This window comes from Lithobates pipiens, unplaced genomic scaffold, assembly GCF_037356315.1.
Source record: "Lithobates pipiens isolate NorthernLeopardFrog02 unplaced genomic scaffold, aLitPip1_a1.2 Scaffold_11, whole genome shotgun sequence".
Lineage (NCBI taxonomy): Eukaryota > Metazoa > Chordata > Amphibia > Anura > Ranidae > Lithobates > Lithobates pipiens.
Genome location: NW_027507696.1, coordinates 1,444,160 through 1,462,836, shown reverse-complemented (window position 1 = coordinate 1,462,836; position 18,677 = coordinate 1,444,160). Strand labels below are relative to the sequence as shown.

The window sequence follows — 18,677 nt, the reverse complement described above, 5'->3', positions numbered from 1 at the left end:
GCTCCACTTTCTGATTCCCATACCCAAGATGGCGGCGGCAGCACCCGACAGACGATCTAGAGATGGGCTTCGGGTGCCGACATCGCGGGCGTGCTGGACAGGTAAGTGTCACTATTTTAAAAGTCAGCAGCTGCAGTATTTGTAGCTGCTGGCTTTAAAAAAAAAAAAACACGGAGTCCTGGTGGACTCCCGCTTTAAGGGACAATTCCGCATTTTGAATGTTTTTTTTGATAGAATTTTTTTTCTATTTCTGGAAATGTTTACTTTTTTTAAAAACAAAGTCTTGTGCTACATTAGCCATCGATCAGCGCTAAAGTTTAAGTGGTATCCTTTCATTGGTTCACTTTAAATTATTAAAGATGCCAGCTTTTGGAACCCCCTTGAGGTGGTCAAATAATTCCGTAATGAATGGAATCGGATAGGCATTCATATATCAGGTGTCACCATCAGAGTGTCCCTTTACATCAGGATAACCTCCGACAAACCCCGCCCAGGAAAGGGAAGTAGCGAGCAGCTCTGAGGGCGGAAGTGACGGGTTACAGATGAGCCGAGCTGGAAGTGGGAAAATGCCGGAGCAGAGCGGACCAGCGGCCGGGGCCGGGGCCGGGGCCGGGGCCGGGGCGGGGGCTTCCACCGCGATCCGAGGGAGAAAGAGACCGAATGCAGGGGGGATGTTCTCCGGTCTGCAGGAGATCGGCATCGCAAACGGAGAGGATCTGAAGGAGACCCTGACCAACTGTACAGAGCCACTGAAAGCCATAGAGCAGTTCCAGGTACCCCCAATACCCCCCGTCACCTGACATCCCCAATACCCCCCCCGTCACCTGACATCCCCAATAACCCCCCGTCACCTGACATCCCCAATACCCCCTTGTCACCTGACATCCCCAATACCCCCTTGTCACCTGACATCCCCAATACCCCCTTGTCACCTGACATCCCCAATACCCCCTTGTCACCTGACATCCCCAATACCCCCCGTCACCTGACATCCCCAATACCCCCCGTCACCTGACATCCCCAATACCCCCCGTCACCTGACATCCCCAATACCCCCCGTCACCTGACATCCCCAATACCCCCTTGTCACCTGACATCCCCAATACCCCCTTGTCACCTGACATCCCCAATACCCCCTTGTCACCTGACATCCCCAATACCCCCTTGTCACCTGACATCCCCAATACCCCCCGTCACCTGACATCCCCAATACCCCCCGTCACCTGACATCCCCAATACCCCCCGTCACCTGACATCCCCAATACCCCCCGTCACCTGACATCCCCAATACCCCCCGTCACCTGACAATCCCCAATACCCCCCGTCACCTGACAATCCCCAATACCCCCCGTCACCTGACAATCCCCAATACCCCCCGTCACCTGACAATCCCCAATACCCCCCGTCACCTGACAATCCCCAATACCCCCCGTCACCTGACAATCCCCAATACCCCCCGTCACCTGACAATCCCCAATACCCCCCGTCACCTGACAATCCCCAATACCCCCCCCCCCCCCACCATCACCTGACAATCCCCAATACCCCCCCCACCATCACCTGACAATCCCCAATACCCCCCCCCACCATCACCTGACAATCCCCAATACCCCTCCCCCCCCACCATCACCTGACAATCCCCAATACCCCTCCCCCCCCACCATCACCTGACAATCCCCAATACCCCCCCCCCCACCATCACCTGACAATCCCCAATACCCCCCCCCCCCACCATCACCTGACAATCCCCAATACCCCCCCCCACCATCACCTGACAATCCCCAATACCCCCCCCACCATCACCTGACAATCCCCAATACCCCCCCCCCCACCATCACCTGACAATCCCCAATACCCCCCCCCCCACCATCACCTGACAATCCCCAATACCCCCCCCCCACCATCACCTGACAATCCCCAATACCCCCCCCCACCATCACCTGACAATCCCCAATACCCCCCCACCATCACCTGACAATCCCCAATACCCCCCCCCACCATCACCTGACAATCCCCAATACCCCCCCCCACCATCACCTGACAATCCCCAATACCCCCCCCACCATCACCTGACAATCCCCAATACCCCCCCCACCATCACCTGACAATCCCCAATACCCCCCCCACCATCACCTGACAATCCCCAATACCCCCCCACCATCACCTGACAATCCCCAATACCCCCCCCACCATCACCTGACATCCCCAATACCCCCCCCACCATCACCTGACATCCCCAATACCCCCCCCCCACCATCACCTGACATCCCCAATACCCCCCCCCCCCGTCACCTGTCACCCCCGATACCCCCCCCCCCCCGGTCACCTGTCACCCCCGATACCCCCCCCCCCGTCACCTGTCACCCCCGATACCCCCCCCCCCGTCACCTGTCACCCCCGATACCCCCCCCCCCCGTCACCCCCGATACCCCCCCCCCCCCCCCGTCACCCCCGATACCCCCCCCCCGTCACCCCCGATACCCCCCCCGTCACCTGTCACCCCCGATACCCCCCCGTCACCTGTCACCCCCGATACCCCCCCCGTCACCTGACATCCCCGATACCCCCTGACATCCCCGATACCCCTCCGTCACCTGACATCCCCAATACCCCTCCGTTACCTGACCAAGCCCCCCTCATAGATATCTGACTAATGTCCTCTGCTCCTTGTCAGCACTACTGATACCTGACATCCCCATCCTCCCTGCCTGTCATCACTACTGATACCTGACATCCCCATCCCCATCCTCCCTGCCTGTCATCACTACTGATACCCGACATCCCCATCCTCCCTGCCTGTCATCACTACTGATACCTGACATCCCCATCCCCATCCTCCCTGCCTGTCATCACTACTGATACCTGACATCCCCATCCTCCCTGCCTGTCATCACTACTGATACCTGACATCCCCATCCCCATCCTCCCTGCCTGTCATCACTACTGATACCTGACATCCCCATCCCCATCCTCCCTGCCTGTCATCACTACTGATACCTGACATCCCCATTCCCAGTACTCCTTGTCACCTGGCTTACCATTCTCTCTCTGCCACCTCACTGATCCCTCCTAATCGCCCCCTGTCAGAAGACTGATCCCCCCCCCCCCCCCCCCCCAAGTCACATGGCTGATCACTCCAGATGCCCCCAGTCACGTGACTGATGCCTCCTGTCACCGGATTGACCCTTCTTTCTGCCAACTGATATACCTCTCCTACTGTCATTTGACTGTCCCTTCCGACTGCACCTCTACTCCCCCCCCCCCCCCATCACCTGACTGCACCCCTCTACAGTCTCATATCACTTTTCCCTGTTTGCCCCTTTCTGCCAGTCACCAGTGTGTGGCCCTCTACATCTCACTGCAACCTGACTGTATCCCTCCACTGCTGCTGTGAGCACTTGATAGAATCACCTCATCCGCTAGCTGATTTCCTAGATGTCCCATGCATTTGTGAATCTTCGTTTTATGGTTGTGCTCGATGTATGCTTAGTCATGTCAGGGCGGACCTTTCCATGTATAAAACACTGCAAGAATATACTGATATGTGTTTTAATTTCAGACTGAAAACGGGGTCCTCCTTCCATCACTGCAGTCAGCACTGCCGTTCTTGGATCTCCATGGCATCCCCCGGCAAGAGTTTCACCAGACGGTCTTTGATGAACTGAGAGAGAAGTTACTGGAGAGGGTGTCATTCATTGCGTCTGAAGGAAAAGATGAGAATCGGTGGGATTAAAAATCACCTGAGTTCTTCAATTATTATTAACCACTTGCTTACTGGGCACTTAAACCCCCCTCAGTCCCAGACCAATTTTCAGCTTTCAGCGCTGATGCACTTTGAGTGACAATTACGCGGTCATACAACACTGTACCCAAATGAAATTTTTATCATTTTTTTCCCACAAATAGAGCTTTCTTTTGGTGGTATTTAGTTACAGCTCGGAGTTTTATTTTTTGCTAAACAAACAAAAAAAGATGCAAAAAAAAAAAAAAAAAATCATGTTTTAATAGTTTGTTATAAAATTTTGCAAACGGGTCATTTTTCTCCTTCATTGAAGTGCGCTGATTAGGCGGCACTGATAGGCTGCATTGGTGGGCACTGATAGGCTGCATTGGTGGGCACTGATGGGCTGCATTGGTGGGCACTGATAGGCTGCATTGGTGGGCACTGATGGGCTGCATTGGTGGGCACTGATGGGCTGCATTGGTGGGCACTGATGGGCTGCATTGGTGGGCACTGATGGGCTGCATTGGTGGGCACTGATAGGCTGCACTGGTGGGCACTGATAGGCATAGTTAAGGCGGCACTAATAGGCACAGATAAGGCGGCACCGATGGGCACAGATAAGGCGGCACTGATGGGCAAAGATGGGCACAGATAAGATGGCACGGATGGGTGGCACGGATAAGTGGCACGGATGGGTGGCACGGATGGGCACTGATAGGTACCACAGATAGATGGGACTGATGGGCACTGATAGGTGGCACTGATAGGTGGCTCTGATAGGTGGCACTGCTGGGCACTGATGGGCGGCACTGCTGGGCACTGATGGGCGGCACTGCTGGGCACTGATGGGCGGCACTGGGGTGCAGCACCTGAGGCAGATTTTGGGTGGCACTGTGGGTGGCACTGCTGGGTGGCACTGTGGGTGGCACTGCTGGGTGGCACTGTGGGTGGCACTGTGGGCACTGCTGGGTGGCACTGTGGGCACTGCTGGGTGGCACTGTGGGCACTATGGGCACTGCTGGGTGGCACTGACAGGGGGGCACTTACTTTATTCAGGATGGCACTGCGGGTGGCAGGTGGGCACTGGCAGGGGGCAGGTGTCCTTTTATATTGCTGGCCGTGATCGGGACTGATGTCCCGAACACGGCCGCCGGCGATCGGCTTTTTTTTTTTCTCCTCGCGCTGTCAGCGCGAGGAGGAATACTAGCCGATTACCGGCTCCGTTTTATCACATGATCAGCTGTCATTGGCTGACAGCTGATCACGTGATAAGGGGTCGGGATCGACCCCTTACACGGATCGGTGATCAGGCGAGTCTCACGGACTCGCCGATCACAGAGCGCGCCGCGCGCGCCCCTCAGGGGGCGCGCAGGCCGCTCGTAACCAGGACTACGTCAATAGACGTAGTCCCGGAAATGTGGGTCCGCGCTATTGCCGTCATTTTGCAATAGCGCGGATCCCAAGTGGTTAAAATATATATAATAAATTTTTTTTTTTTTTTTTTAAATATATTCCAACAATTGGCATCTTGGCTGGACAGGTGATAGATGGCTAATAACAATCTGCACTAATGTTTTCTAGCACACACAGGCAACTGAGTTTTAGTAGTATAGTCTAGAGGTCGACCGATATGGGTTTTTCTCTGGCCGATGCCGATATTTAGAAATCATGGCGGCCGATGGCTGATATATGATGCCGATTTTTTTTTTTTTTTTTTTTTTTTTTTTTTTTTTTTTTTTTTTGGGCCGATATGTTAGGCCGATTTTTTTTTTTTTTTTTTTTTTTTTTTTTTTTTTTTTTTTTTTATCCCCCTTCATCTCATAAAACAGACACCTTTCCCACTGGGATGTTTTTTTTAGGCGCTTTTGTGCTAAAAATAGCGCCTGTAAAGTGCCTGCAAAACAGCTCCCCTGCAGTCTGTGTGAAAGACCGAGTGCTTTCACACTGAGGCGATGCAAGCAGCACGTTTGGAGTGGTGTATACCGCTTCTCCACCACTCCTGCCCATTGATATTAATGGACACCACTGCCCAAGCGCATGCAATGCGATTTGGCAGCGGTGCTTCACGGGCGCATTTAACCTCTTCTTCGGCCGCTAGCTAGGATTATATGCGCCCCACTAGCAGCCAAATAGCACCGCTAAAATGATGGTAAAGCGCTGCTAAAACTAGCAACATTTTACCATCAACGTCTGACCGCTCCAGTGTGCAAGCAGCCTATAAAATAAAAACAAGTACTCAAAACTTTTGGACGAAAAAAAATAAATAAAAATGGATTAACTTTACTGTTTTAGTTTTTTTTTTAAAATCATTTAGTGTATTTCCCCCCCCCCAAAAAAAATGCATTTGAAAGACCTCTGCGCAAATGCCGTGTGACATAAAATGTTGCAACAACCGCTATTTTATTCCCTAGGATCTCTGCTAAAAAAATATATATACTTTTTGGGGGGTCTAAGTGATTTTTCTGGCAGAAAATACAGGAATTTTACTTGTAAGCAACAAGTGTCAGAAAAGATTTAGGGTCCTTTCACACGGGGCGGATCAGTTCTGATCCGCCCCGTGGATATCCGTTTGCTCAGCGGGGATCACACCGTTGATCCCCGCTGAGCAGGGAGATGACAGGTCTGTCTCTGCACACTGTGTAGGGACGGATCTGTCACAGCGCCGCTCTCCCCTATGGGAGATCGGATGACGACGGACCGCAGTGCCCGTCGTCACCCGATCCGATCCGCAGACGGATGGAAAAATAGCTTTTTCCTCTGTTACACTTTTTCGGATGTCAGCGGACATGTCACCGCTGACATCCGACGCTCCATAGACCTCTATGGAGCACCCGTTCAGGTCCGCCTGAAAAACTGACAGTCGGGCCTGAACGGGACGTCAGTGTGAAAGAGGCCTTTGTCTTTAAATGGTTAAACTGAGAACTTTACACACTGAGATGACTTCATTCATTCAGAAGTGTAAACATTGTATCTTTCTGTTCTTTTCTTGGCAGGCTGCCCAGAGAGGAGGAAAGACATTTCTATGATGACTCAGGCAACTTACACTGACTTCTATTACAGAAGTCTTTCCAAGTCCCGCTGTTCTAAATCGGCCTTTTTATCAGCTCAATCGGCCAATGCCGATTAATTAAAAAACGGCAAATATCGGCCGATATATCGGTCGACCTCTAGTATAGTCAACCACTCAGTAACTTTACAAGTACGCATGAGTACATTCTACCCATTATTCAAAAATCAAAAAGCGAGAGTTTGGGACTTTAAATGAGACCGAAGTCTCCATCCCTGTGCATACATAAAAGGAGAAGGTTGGGACTTTGAGTGAGGTAGGCTAATGAGACCAGAGGATCCAACACCATTATATCAAACCATTTATTGATGAACAGTGGCATAATGATACAGTCATGATCCAAGTAGAGTTAATTATAAGGTATTATAAATATATATATATATACATAGCCAACCCCCAGATGGTACAGGGCAACAAATCTGTAAAAGATGATACACCCATATGGAATGCACAATCACACAATATCCAAATAACAGTCTGTGTTGGTATGTATCCCTGATAAAATAAATATAGATAAGGTGCATGTCGTAAGCCCGACGCGTTTCGTGTATCAAAACGCTCTTCAGGGGCAAATAGCACACACATCTAAAAAAAGAGAAAAAAAAAAAACAGTAGGAGAGGTAAGGACAATGATAATTGAAAGTGCATTGTGGACAAAAGAGTATGCATATAGGGGAAGTGAAGAACCACTGACCCCAAATGAGTACTCACATGCCAGGGGAAAAATGAACTCTATGTTGTCCGCAGTCAAGCCACCAAATAAGTCTGGTCCGGGAGCTGAGGGGGAGCTCAAAAGAGTGAGGAGGGGGCCAAGCACACACAGAGGTCCCCATTTTATAGGTATATCCATACTGGTACAGGATGAGGGTAAAGGTTCTGTAGTAATAAGAGTAGTATAAGTAGAATACAACTCCAGGCTTGATACAGCCCCACATTTAATAAATATATAAAAGAAAAAACCTTATAGCGATTCCTTTACCTATGAGTGACCGGCAATGTCTAACCCAGTGATGGACAGTGCTGCCCGAGAACAGGCTAGCAGGAAATGAGGACTCCTTATGTAGCTGGCCACCCCCCCCCCCCCCCCCCCCCCAATGCCAAAGAAGACTCCACCCAACGTCACCCGGTGCAGACACTAGTGCGAACGGAGGACTACACCAGCGTGGCGGCTGCCGCCGCTCATAGCTGATGGACGCTACAGTCCACGTGTCTGCACGGGGAGGAAATACACAACACTGAACATCGTGGCGGCCGATCGGACGCCACATGCACAGCGTGGAGGGGTGACGTCGACGCACGGATCATCAATAAATGGTTTGATATTATTGATTTATCATCAATAAATGGTTTGATATAATGGTGTTGGATCCTCTGGTCTCATTAGCCTACCTCACTCAAAGTCCCAACCTTCTCCTTTTATTCATTATTCAAAAATGGTCCTTGAGCTCTAGTGAGCGACATTACCCCATCAGTTTGCTGTAGGCAAGAGAAAGCATATTGTCTCCTATCCACCAGTGATCACCCAGGCTGTACACTGTAGCTTAGTAGCAAGTCACAAGATGAGGCTGCATGTCTTACCCGGCATCTCTGTCCAGAAAGTAGATGCCTACCCTGGATAATGCCTAAAATGTACATGATGCTGTCTTTTTCCAGAGAGAAACAATTATTAAAGAATTGTTAGGGGGGAGTAAAGTGATCTAAGAAATCCTAAAAATGTGCAGGTCTCAGGCTTTCACATTACTTAGAATACATTTGAATGTGAAGCACAGTATATTTGTGATGCTAGGTAAAGCTGAGAGCAGTTACAGGAACTACACATTACAAACCTTTCGTTGATGTCATCTATCGCCACCCAGAGGTGGTGTTTCAAATATTTTAATCTCTCCATCACTAGCAGTACTGATGTATTGTTGAAATGTAAGTTAAAGTGTTGTGATTTGTAAGTTTGTTTCTGTTCCTGAATATTTAAGGAATAAAGTGTGAATAGATGCTGATGTACTTAAAGGGTTAGTTCACCCCCCCGTCCCCCGTCCCCCCTGTACTTGCCTCCACCTGAGCGTTTAGTGCCCCCATAGCCATTCCAGCAGTCTGGAGATTTTAAAGTGGTTGTAAACCCTTACAAACCACTTTGACCTACAGGTAAGCCTAGATTAAGGCTTACCTGTAGGTCCAAGAAATATCTCCTAAATCTACACGGTTTAGGAAATATTTACCCGAAGCCATCGCTGTCTACCGCGCATGCGCACTGGGCAAGCCGTAGATCGTAGCGATATGCCGCGAGTGTCGGCTCCCGTGCGCGGGAGTGACGTCATCGCTGCTCCAGCGAATCACAGAGCAGGAGCAGCGAGACCCACCAAGAAGATGGACGCTCGGAACTACAGGGGACAGCGGTGACTTCGCTGGCTCCTGTGTCAGGTAAGTGACACATAATGGACTACTATGCGATGCGATGCGATGCATAGTAGTCCATTATGCTTTACCTTTGCAGGGAATCAAAGAGGAAGTAAACCATCAGGGTTTACTTCCTCTTTAAATCCCCGCTCTTCTTCCTCTTCTCCGTGCAGCGTTTCCAGGATGGACCAGAGCAATGCACTGCAATGGCGCTGACCAATCAGAATGGATCTGGTCCCTCCCGGAAGTGTTGCACGAAGAAGAGGGAGATTTCATATCCTTGGACCGGCAGCTGAGGTGCTGACAGGTCAGCATCCTCGGAGGTAAATCTAGCGGGGATCGGGGTGGGAAGGTGTACGCTGTTAGTTCACCTTTACATTTTATTTCTCTACACTTTAAGCTTCCTGCCACCAACATGCAGCAAAGGCATAAGCTTTGGTTACAGTGAAGTACAACACAAAACCTTCTGTCCTGTATCATGTGACACCATGATCTTCTGATTATCAGTGGGGGGTTGTCTATATGTGCAGTTAAACTGGTGATCGCCTTTATCATGCTTATGCTTTTGTATTTTAGGTACAGTAAATTGGAAGAGTTGTTGGAAAAATGTTTTGCTTTGGTTAAGATGCCATCAATCCAGCCTGTTGTGATGTGTGTAATGAAACACCTACCCAAGGTGAGTTTACTTGGTACAACCCAATACAAACAAATCTAGTGAGGATTGTTACGCAGATAAAATGCTAGGCATTTTTCCACCTTCGGAGATCTGTTTTTTTTTTTTTTTTTTTATACTGTAGCCTGCTGACAGCAGGTAACAAAGGAGGGCAGTCAGGTGACAGTGGATAGCAAGGAAGGGCATATGTGACACTGGATAGCAGAAAGGTGACAAGAGGGCAGTGGGGTTGATTTACTAAAAGCAAAAAGCAGTTGCCCTCTGCAAGTGCAGTTCCTCCAGAGCTCAGTAAATGAGCAAAAGCTCTGCTGACTTCCATCATCCAATCATGTGCAAGCAAAAATCCTGTTTTTTTTTTTTTTTTTTTCCTTGCATGTGATTGGGTGCTCTTTGCAAAGAGCACCTTTCCCCTATTTACTAAGCTCTGGAGCAACTGCACTTGCAGAGAGCACAGTATATTTGCCTTTTAGTAAATCCATCTTAAAGTGGGGTTTTGAATCCCTTACATATAACCAGTGAAGTGACTGGCTTCAGGTGATACACAAGAAATCCTCCTGCATGCGTTGTATATGTCTGTCTGACGTCTTCCCTTCATCTGTTCAAAGTTCTGAATTCATGAAGCTTGTCTGAGAGCTCACAAAAAAAGGAGCAGAGAGTTGAAATTGCACTATGCAGAGCTCAGAGAGTAGAGCTCTAAAAGCTGATTGGAGGGAAGAGACCCCCCCCCTCCCTCCCTCACAATTTTTCTCTTGGTGTCAGGACGTGACACATGCTGAAAGCAGAGGAATAAAGCATCAGATAGAAATGACACTTAGTGCTCTTAATTGAGACAAGTACACGCTATAGAACAGGGATATGCAATTAGCGGACCTCCAGCTGTTGCAGAAATACAAGTCCCATGAGGCACAGCAAGACTCTGACAGCCACAAGCATGACACCCAGTGGCAGAGGCATGATGGGACTTGTAGTTTTGCAACAGCTGGAGGTCCGCTAATTGCATATCCCTGCTATAGAGGGATATGCTTTGTTTATATTTCATGTCTGAAGTTTACAACCACTTTAACAAATATAGTGAGTTTTTCCAGTGGCATTTTCCTGATATTGTCGGTTGCTGTTTTACATCCAAAAGGTCCCAGAAAAGAAACTGAAGCTAGTGATGGCAGATAAAGAGCTATACAAAGCATGCGCAGTGGAGGTGAAGCGCCAGATCTGGCAGGACAACCAAGCTCTGTTTGGAGATGAGGTCTCGCCTTTGCTCAAGCAGTACATCTTGGAGAAGGAGAATATCCTGCTCAGCAGTGAGCTCTCTGTCCTGCACAACTTCTTCAGTCTGTCTCCAAAAACAAGGAGGCAGGGAGAGGTAGGCTGGTGCAACGTGTGATGGGAACCCTGAACTTCATATCTTTTCAGAATCTGACGGATTAGACAACTACAATTGTTTGTCTGTTTTTTAATGCTCTAGGTGGTGAATAAACTGACCCAGATGATTGGGAAGAATGTGAAGCTGTATGATATGGTCCTGCAGTTCCTACGCACTCTCTTCTTGAGGACACGAAATGTGCATTATTGTACACTGCGGGCAGAACTTCTCATGTCCTTACATGACCTAGACGTCAGTGAGATCTGTTCTGTGGATCCTTGTCACAAGGTAAGATCTTTCAGGGATGATGGGTGGGCACGTTCTGTGCTACTTCTGATTTATTCCTAGAAAGGAAAACAGTTCTGGGAGCTCTGCCGGGTGTCGCAAAGTGAAAGTCATTGAATTTTTTTTTTTTTTACAATCAGCGCTATTGGGTACCCCCATTTATAGGACCCCCCTGATACTTCAATTCTGTCCAAGAGTGGGCGCATCATTGCCCTTCGCTGCAGAGTAGCACAGGATAAGTCTGGCAGTACTTTCACCCTTACTCCGTCATACTCTATATCTCCTGCTTCCCACGCTTTACGGCTTATTAACTCTTTCTGGGCAAAACGATAGAATCGGCATATAACATCTCTTGGTCTGTTTACATTCACTGACGGGGGCCCTAGGGCTCTATGGATTCTCTCAAGCTCCCAGTCCTGGGGGGGGGAGCAGGAGTTACCAGTTGTTGGCAAATAGCTTGTACCATAGACTGCAGTGCGTCCCGTCCCACTGTCTCAGGGATCCCCCTGAATCTAAGATTCTGACGGCGACTGCGGTCCTCCATTTCCTCTATTTGCAACTGCATACTAGAAACATGTAAAACTTGTACAGTCTGTACCTGCTCCATGCTACTTCTGATTTAAAGAGCAATAGAAACTAGTAGGCAAGCTGAAAAGTTATCCAGGTAGTGTGTGTGTGTGTGTGTATGTCTTTCAGTAGAGCTGCACAATTAATCGTCAAGAATCAAAACAAAAATTTGTTGCGCTTAAATAATGATAAACTGTACAGATAGCTGCTAACACTAGATTGCTGGACACAATGAGTAATATGGGTAAACGGTGTAGCACTCAAAACACAAAATAATAAAAAGACATAAAGTTCATGATAAGTAGTTCATCTGTATGAACAGAAGGACTAAAACCAATCAGAGCAATGTCCACAGTGCAGAAAATATCTAATGATCAAGATCCAACGTGGGAGAAAGAGAAAGATGATAATATAGAGCCCGTCACCTTCACCCAATATAACTGACTCTTACCATCAGTATATGGGCTATACACATTAAATGCACTCAAATGATGACAAAAGTGATCCAATTATCCACTGCACATGTATTCCAAAGAGATCCTTCTCTCAATAGACATAGTACCAGACTGAAGAAACCCTTCCTCACAGCCAAGTGTACTCCAGGGCTCAGGTAGTAATTTGATCGTCATATGAATGTGCGGAGTAAAAAAAGAAGACTAAACTAAAGTTAGCCCAATTGTTTTTGTACACTGTGAAAGATTTTACATTGCGAGAATCGTGATCTTTTTATTCTAAGCCAAAAAATTGTGATTCTCATTTTGTCCAGAATCGTGCAGCTCTACTTTTCAGTATTGTCATACACAGAGCCTAGATAGTCTCATATAAGAATTAATAGCAGCCTCATTTAAGGACTGCTGTGTAAGACTTGACTAATGTAAACAGTACAGTACAAGTATCTTGCAGCACTGCTAAACGGGAAGCAGGGCCTGCATATGCAATGTGGAGCCTACATATTCAATGAGTATGGCTACCTTTTATGGACTTATTGTATGTAATTCCTAACTATACACAGTGGGCTGAATGAAAGATTTCAATCAGTGCATGGCCAGCTTAACACACATTGATAACGTTATACGGTCAATTAACTATAGACTGTGCAGTTTGTAAGTGCAATTGCTCGAGAGCTTATTAAATGAGCACAGAAGCTCCGCTGACTTCCATCATTCAATCATGTGCAAGCAAAAATGCTGTTTTCTTTTATTTCTTTTTTTGTTGCATGTGATGGGCTAATCTTTGCAAAGGGAAGCTTTACCTAATTTACTAAGATCTGGAGAAACTGCAGTCTACTTGCCTTTAGTGAGTCAACCCCAATAAGTACTAGGCAAATCATGGTATTGTTCTACCTTTATGTGACTCTGTCACTGAAAAATAGCAGTCTGAAAAAGATGATTTATAATATATAATTTTTTTTTTTTTTTTTTTTCTTACACTTACCTTTTTATGCCTGTTGCTATGTGGTCCCTCGAAATTTGCCTCCTTCAAAGCCTGCGCTCCTGACGTCGCTTCCCCTGGCGCCTCTGCTCGCTACTGCTCCTGGGACATGTGTGTAATTTCCCAGGAGTCAGTGGGCTGCGCCGAGGGCTAGGTTGCCATAACAATGGGGCGGGCACTTCCGCCGCCCGTTGTTATGGCAACCTGTATACTTTTACAGCGCCACTATGATGCGTTACTGTGCAAGCGCAAGAACAGGGCGGTGCATGCTGGTAGCTCAGGAGCAACGTGTCCCAGAACTGTATGCTTGTGGGCTTCACATGCTCACAAGCAAGATGAAAACAGTCAGGAATGAATTTTATAACTTCATTATTTATATGAAACCGGACATCGGCGGATGATTTTAACAAAAGAAGTGAGTGTTACAAACTTATATATAAACTAATAAATTGTTTAAAAAAAAAAAAATATTCATTGTTGTTGGAACTCTGCTTTAAAAGCAAATGATTAGAGGCCAGTGAAATTTGTTCTAAGTCATCTAATTTGTTTCTAGTTTACTTGGTGCTTGGACGCCTGTATCCGAGAGAAGTTTGTGGATGCAAAGAGAGCGCGGGAACTGCAGGGATTCTTGGATGGAGTGAAGAAAGGACAAGAACAGGTGCTGGGGTAAGAGAGTTATGGTGTTTAAATGAGAATTCTCATGAACCTCTAACATTGAGAGAATACCAACCTGATGTTTTAAAAAAGTTTAAAAACCTGGTAATTACTTGCAATGATTCATAGACCATGTATAGCCCTTGATCCAATACACCATTAGCAATGTTGTTTTACGAAGTATAATTGTAATTTGACCCATATGTTGTTAGATATGAAAAAGATGACCCCACCATTGAGCCTGACCACTGACGTGATCAAACATAGTTTCATGAAATTTGCGTGATCAATGGATGGATCCCGTAGCCACAAACTCTGGTCCTCGCACGCAATTTTCGGCGTCGTTCTAGCCCCATCAAGAGTAACGTCGGGAGCATTTCCTCACATATGCTCATTATGGAATCCATTGTAAAAAAAAAAGAAAAAAAAAGAAAGCAGAGAAATTGGGATAAATACAAGGACACTGCTGCTCTCTCTGCTACTACTCTCGCTCTGGTCTCACAAAATGGCTAAAATCGTTAAAACCTTTTTTTGAGCCTGGGGAGGGTCTTCTGATATTATCCTTGCTAAACGCTTCTAGAGGCAAACGGGGTTAACGTTGCATGAAAATGCGGCTAAACGGGCATTTCTAAACGTCGGTTTCAAGCTTTCAAAAACAAACGTCCAGAGGACTTTCCCTCAACGTCCCATGTACATGGAGCCTAATAGTACACACATTCCCTATTTTGACCAGCAGGTGGTGTCATGTCATGCTTTGGGCAAAGGGGTCAATTCGGTAAGAGTTAAAGCGGAATTCCAGACGTTTTTGTGTTTTATTAAAAGTCAGCAGCTACAAAAAATGTATCTACTGACTTTTAATAAACACACTGGCCTGTCCCACGGTCCAGTGATGCAGCCACCCAAGCCCCAGCTCTCTCTCTCTCTCGTCTCTCCCTATCATGCGTGTGTCGTGCTGCACCTCCTTAATGGCTGGGCAATCTTCTGGGACCTGTGACATGTCCCAGAAGATTGCAGAGAGGAAGGGGGAGAGGAGAACTTCCGCTCAAGCCGCCTAGTGGGATCAGGTACCTGTCAAAACTAGGTACCTGCTCCCCCCCCCCCCCCAACAAAAATGCTAAATGTAGCATGTCAGGGGGTAAAGAGTACTTAAAGCGGAACTTCCACTTTTGGGTGAAACTCCCCTTCAAATAATGGCCAATAAAATGCGGTAAAATAGCACTTGGGGAAATTGGTTTTGAAAGTGCAATTCACTAAAAATGTTGCGTTAAATAACGAATGCAGTGTTTGTTTGAGTCCCACTGACAGCTGAATGTAAAAAAAACCTGGCAGCAATTAAAAATTATGGTGAAAAAAACGGCCCAAAATCCATATTAGACCCTTAGCCGAGCGGCTCCCTCCCCTCCTGAACCATACCAGACCACATGCCCTCAACATGGGGGGGGGCTCTGCTTCCCACCACAAAGAACCTTGTTGATGGGGACAAGGGCCTCTGCCCACATAACCCTGGACCGCCACTGCCGGAACTGAAAAAAATAGCTCTTTTCCCGATGAACGTTCCTGCAGGCTGCCTGCTCTGCCGTTTTAAAAGTTCCTAAATAGGTAAGGGTCGGGGCTGCCACCAGGTGACATCAACAGGTGGCTCTGCACCTTACGTATTTAAGAACTGTCAAATGCCAAAGCAGGCAGACCACAGGCACTTTCATTGGGAGCAGAGCTTTTTTTTTTTTTTTTTGTTTTATGGGTCTGTATGCAAAAGAGTAACGTGACCGTGTTATTGCATGCTGTAAACGTTAGTGAATTGACCCCAAATGCTTTTGTCCCAAGATGAGTTGCAGACAAACGGAGCCAACAACTTTATCATGTTCATTATAAAAAATCCTACTCGATTTCATCGACCTCAGACCCTGTAGTAGCTTGTGACCTCTGTGTGTGCGCCATAAAATCCTCTGTAGAATCTCCTGCCAAACAGTCCAGGATATGCTGCGGTAGGATCCAGAGGAATAATTTGCATCGGGCCTTTAGACGAAACCGATTGGAACAAAAGTATGCGGTTACATCATGTTTGTTTCTCAACTTTCTACGCTGTCCCACCACACTACACACAGGATTCCAGTGAAATATTCCCTATAGTCTTCTATGGGAGTCTGTCAGGGAAACTAACTCTGCTCTGTGCATTACAGGGACCTTTCCATGATCCTTTGTGACCCTTTTGCAATCAACACTTTAGCTCTTAGCACCATTCGAAACCTTCAGGAACTAATTAGCCAGGAGTCCCTCCCAAGGGTGAGTACCAGAGAACCCCACAAAACAACAGTACTAAACAATGGGGGTTTATTTACTTAAACTGGAGAGTGCAAAATCTGGTGCAGCTGTGCATGATAGCCAATCGGCTTCTAACTTCAGCTTGTTCAATTTACCAAAAAAAAACAAAAAAAAAAAACTGGAAGCTGATTGGTTTCTGTGCAGACCTGCACCAGATTTTGCACTCTCCAGTTTTAGTAAATAAACCCAAAATTTGTAATATCTGTACAGCTATTCACCATTTCTTTTTCACACTTTATCTCCCATTGATTTCTAATTTTTTGAAGATCATACCTCAATTAGGGTATTCTTAAATAGAGGTGGGTACCATCATCTATATTGTATAGAAGGAAAAACCTAGGGCTACCCCAGTAGTGCCCCTGACGAAAGAAAAAAAGTTGGACTTTCGCCGGGGGCACTTCTGGGGTAGCCCTCGGGTTTTTTTCCTCCCATTTGCTTTCTACACGCCAACTAAAATTTCAGATTAGGCTGAAAATAGTCTAGTTGACTTCAGACAAAACACAGATCTGGAATGAGCTTCTTGAGGGTGAAAAGAAGAGTAAAGGGAGCAGAATTGTAACAGGGTTGAGGCTCCATGTAGAAAGACGTTCAGTCTCTGCAAATATTGTCAGTTTTGAATGGCTACAAGAGAGACACTAAGATGGACAGTTACTAAAATTGCTGCGTGCAAAAACTTGGTGCAGCTCTGCATAGAAACCAAACGGCTTCTGGGTTTTATTGTCAAAGCTTAATTGAACAAGCTGATTGGCTATCGTGCAAAGCTACACCAGATTCTGAGTGCTCCAGTTTTAGTAAATTTCCCCCTAAGGACTGACTGCAAGGATCAAATATAGATTTTGGCATATGGACTTTATTACTGCTTGTAAAGATGTATTTCTTTAAAATGTGTTTATTAAATATTTATTTTTAGAGGTCCTAAAATAACCTAAACTTAATATATACATACATACATGCAGGTTCTAAATCTCACAGAAATATGTACTGTACAAAAAAAAACTTTTTTTCTGTTTTGAAAAATTAAACCTTTATGGACATAACATGGACCTTTTTTTGTTTGTTTGTTTTTTGTTTTTTTTCTCTTCATTAGGATAGCCCTGAGCTGCTGCTTCTTCTGAGGATGTTGTCTCTGGGACACGGTGCTTGGGATATGATAGATAGTCAAGTGTTTAAAGAGCCCAGACTGGTAGGTTTCAACTACTTTTACCCACATCATATGGACTAGCATGCAAAAAAAAAAAAAAAACAGACGATCTGTCGTCCGATTTTCGGATCGTGTGTACAGGCCATTAGGGTTAAAGAGGAAGTAAACCCTGATGAGTTTACTTCCTCTTTCATTCCCTGCAAAGGTAAAGCATAATGGACTACTATGCATCGCATCGCATCGCATAGTAGCCCATTATGTGTCACTTACCTGACACAGGAGCCAGCGAAGTCACCGCTGTCCCCTGTAGTCCGCCGCATCCATCTTCTCGGTGGGTCTCGCTGCTTTGCCGCTGTCATTCGGCGAAGCCTGGATGACGTCACTCCCACGCATGCGCACGGGAGCCGCCACTCGCGGCATATCACCGCTAATGGCGGCACGCTCAGTGCGCCTGCGCGCCGCTGTCTACGGCGCATGCGCCGTAGACAGCGGTGCCTGTCTTTCGGCAAATATCTCCTAAACTGTGTAGGTTTAGGAGATATTTCTTGGACCTACAGGTAAGCCTTAATCTAATCTTACCTGTAGGTCAAAGTGTGTTGTAAGGGTTTACAACCACTTTAAAGGAGAACTAGGCAAAACCTTTTTTTATTCATTTTAGATGCATCCCGTTTTGGGAGATTTACAGGATAACTCCATCCAGCGACCAGATAACTGGACCAGCTGAGAGACGTCAGCCGACAACTGGCTTTAGCCCCCTGTCGGCTGAAAACGGGTCACAGGAGTGCAGAACGAACTGCACTCCTGTGATCCATAGGAGACACAGGGCCAAAATAGTTTTGGCTATATGTCTCCTTTTAAACTTTAATCACCTCTAGAGGAATGCAGACGCAGCAATTCTTATGAAGACACTCAAAGTACATCAGTTATTTAAAATGGTTTAGTTGCTCCTCTTCAAAAATGGGAAGACATGGTCTAACAAAGAACAATTTCTTCAGAGTAAAAACAGGTCAGAATCTGTCACAAAGATTGTTAAAATCCTTGCAAGGTACATAGATTTGTATG

General features: G+C 46.7%; 1 protein-coding gene across 1 annotated transcript in view; it reads left to right on the top strand.

The window, feature by feature from the left end:
- Nucleotides 1-512: 512 nt before the first annotated feature.
- The window catches only part of NELFB (negative elongation factor complex member B), a 40,008-nt gene continuing 21,843 nt past the window's right edge, over nucleotides 513-18,677 (top strand). The window contains exons 1-8 of the mRNA XM_077468026.1: nucleotides 513-773; nucleotides 3,560-3,723; nucleotides 9,759-9,858; nucleotides 10,985-11,215; nucleotides 11,318-11,503; nucleotides 14,052-14,164; nucleotides 16,333-16,435; nucleotides 17,562-17,657. Of these exons, the coding sequence (XP_077324152.1) occupies nucleotides 543-773; nucleotides 3,560-3,723; nucleotides 9,759-9,858; nucleotides 10,985-11,215; nucleotides 11,318-11,503; nucleotides 14,052-14,164; nucleotides 16,333-16,435; nucleotides 17,562-17,657 (1,224 nt within the window). The 5' untranslated portion in view covers nucleotides 513-542. The remainder of the gene's footprint in view (nucleotides 774-3,559; nucleotides 3,724-9,758; nucleotides 9,859-10,984; nucleotides 11,216-11,317; nucleotides 11,504-14,051; nucleotides 14,165-16,332; nucleotides 16,436-17,561; nucleotides 17,658-18,677) is intronic.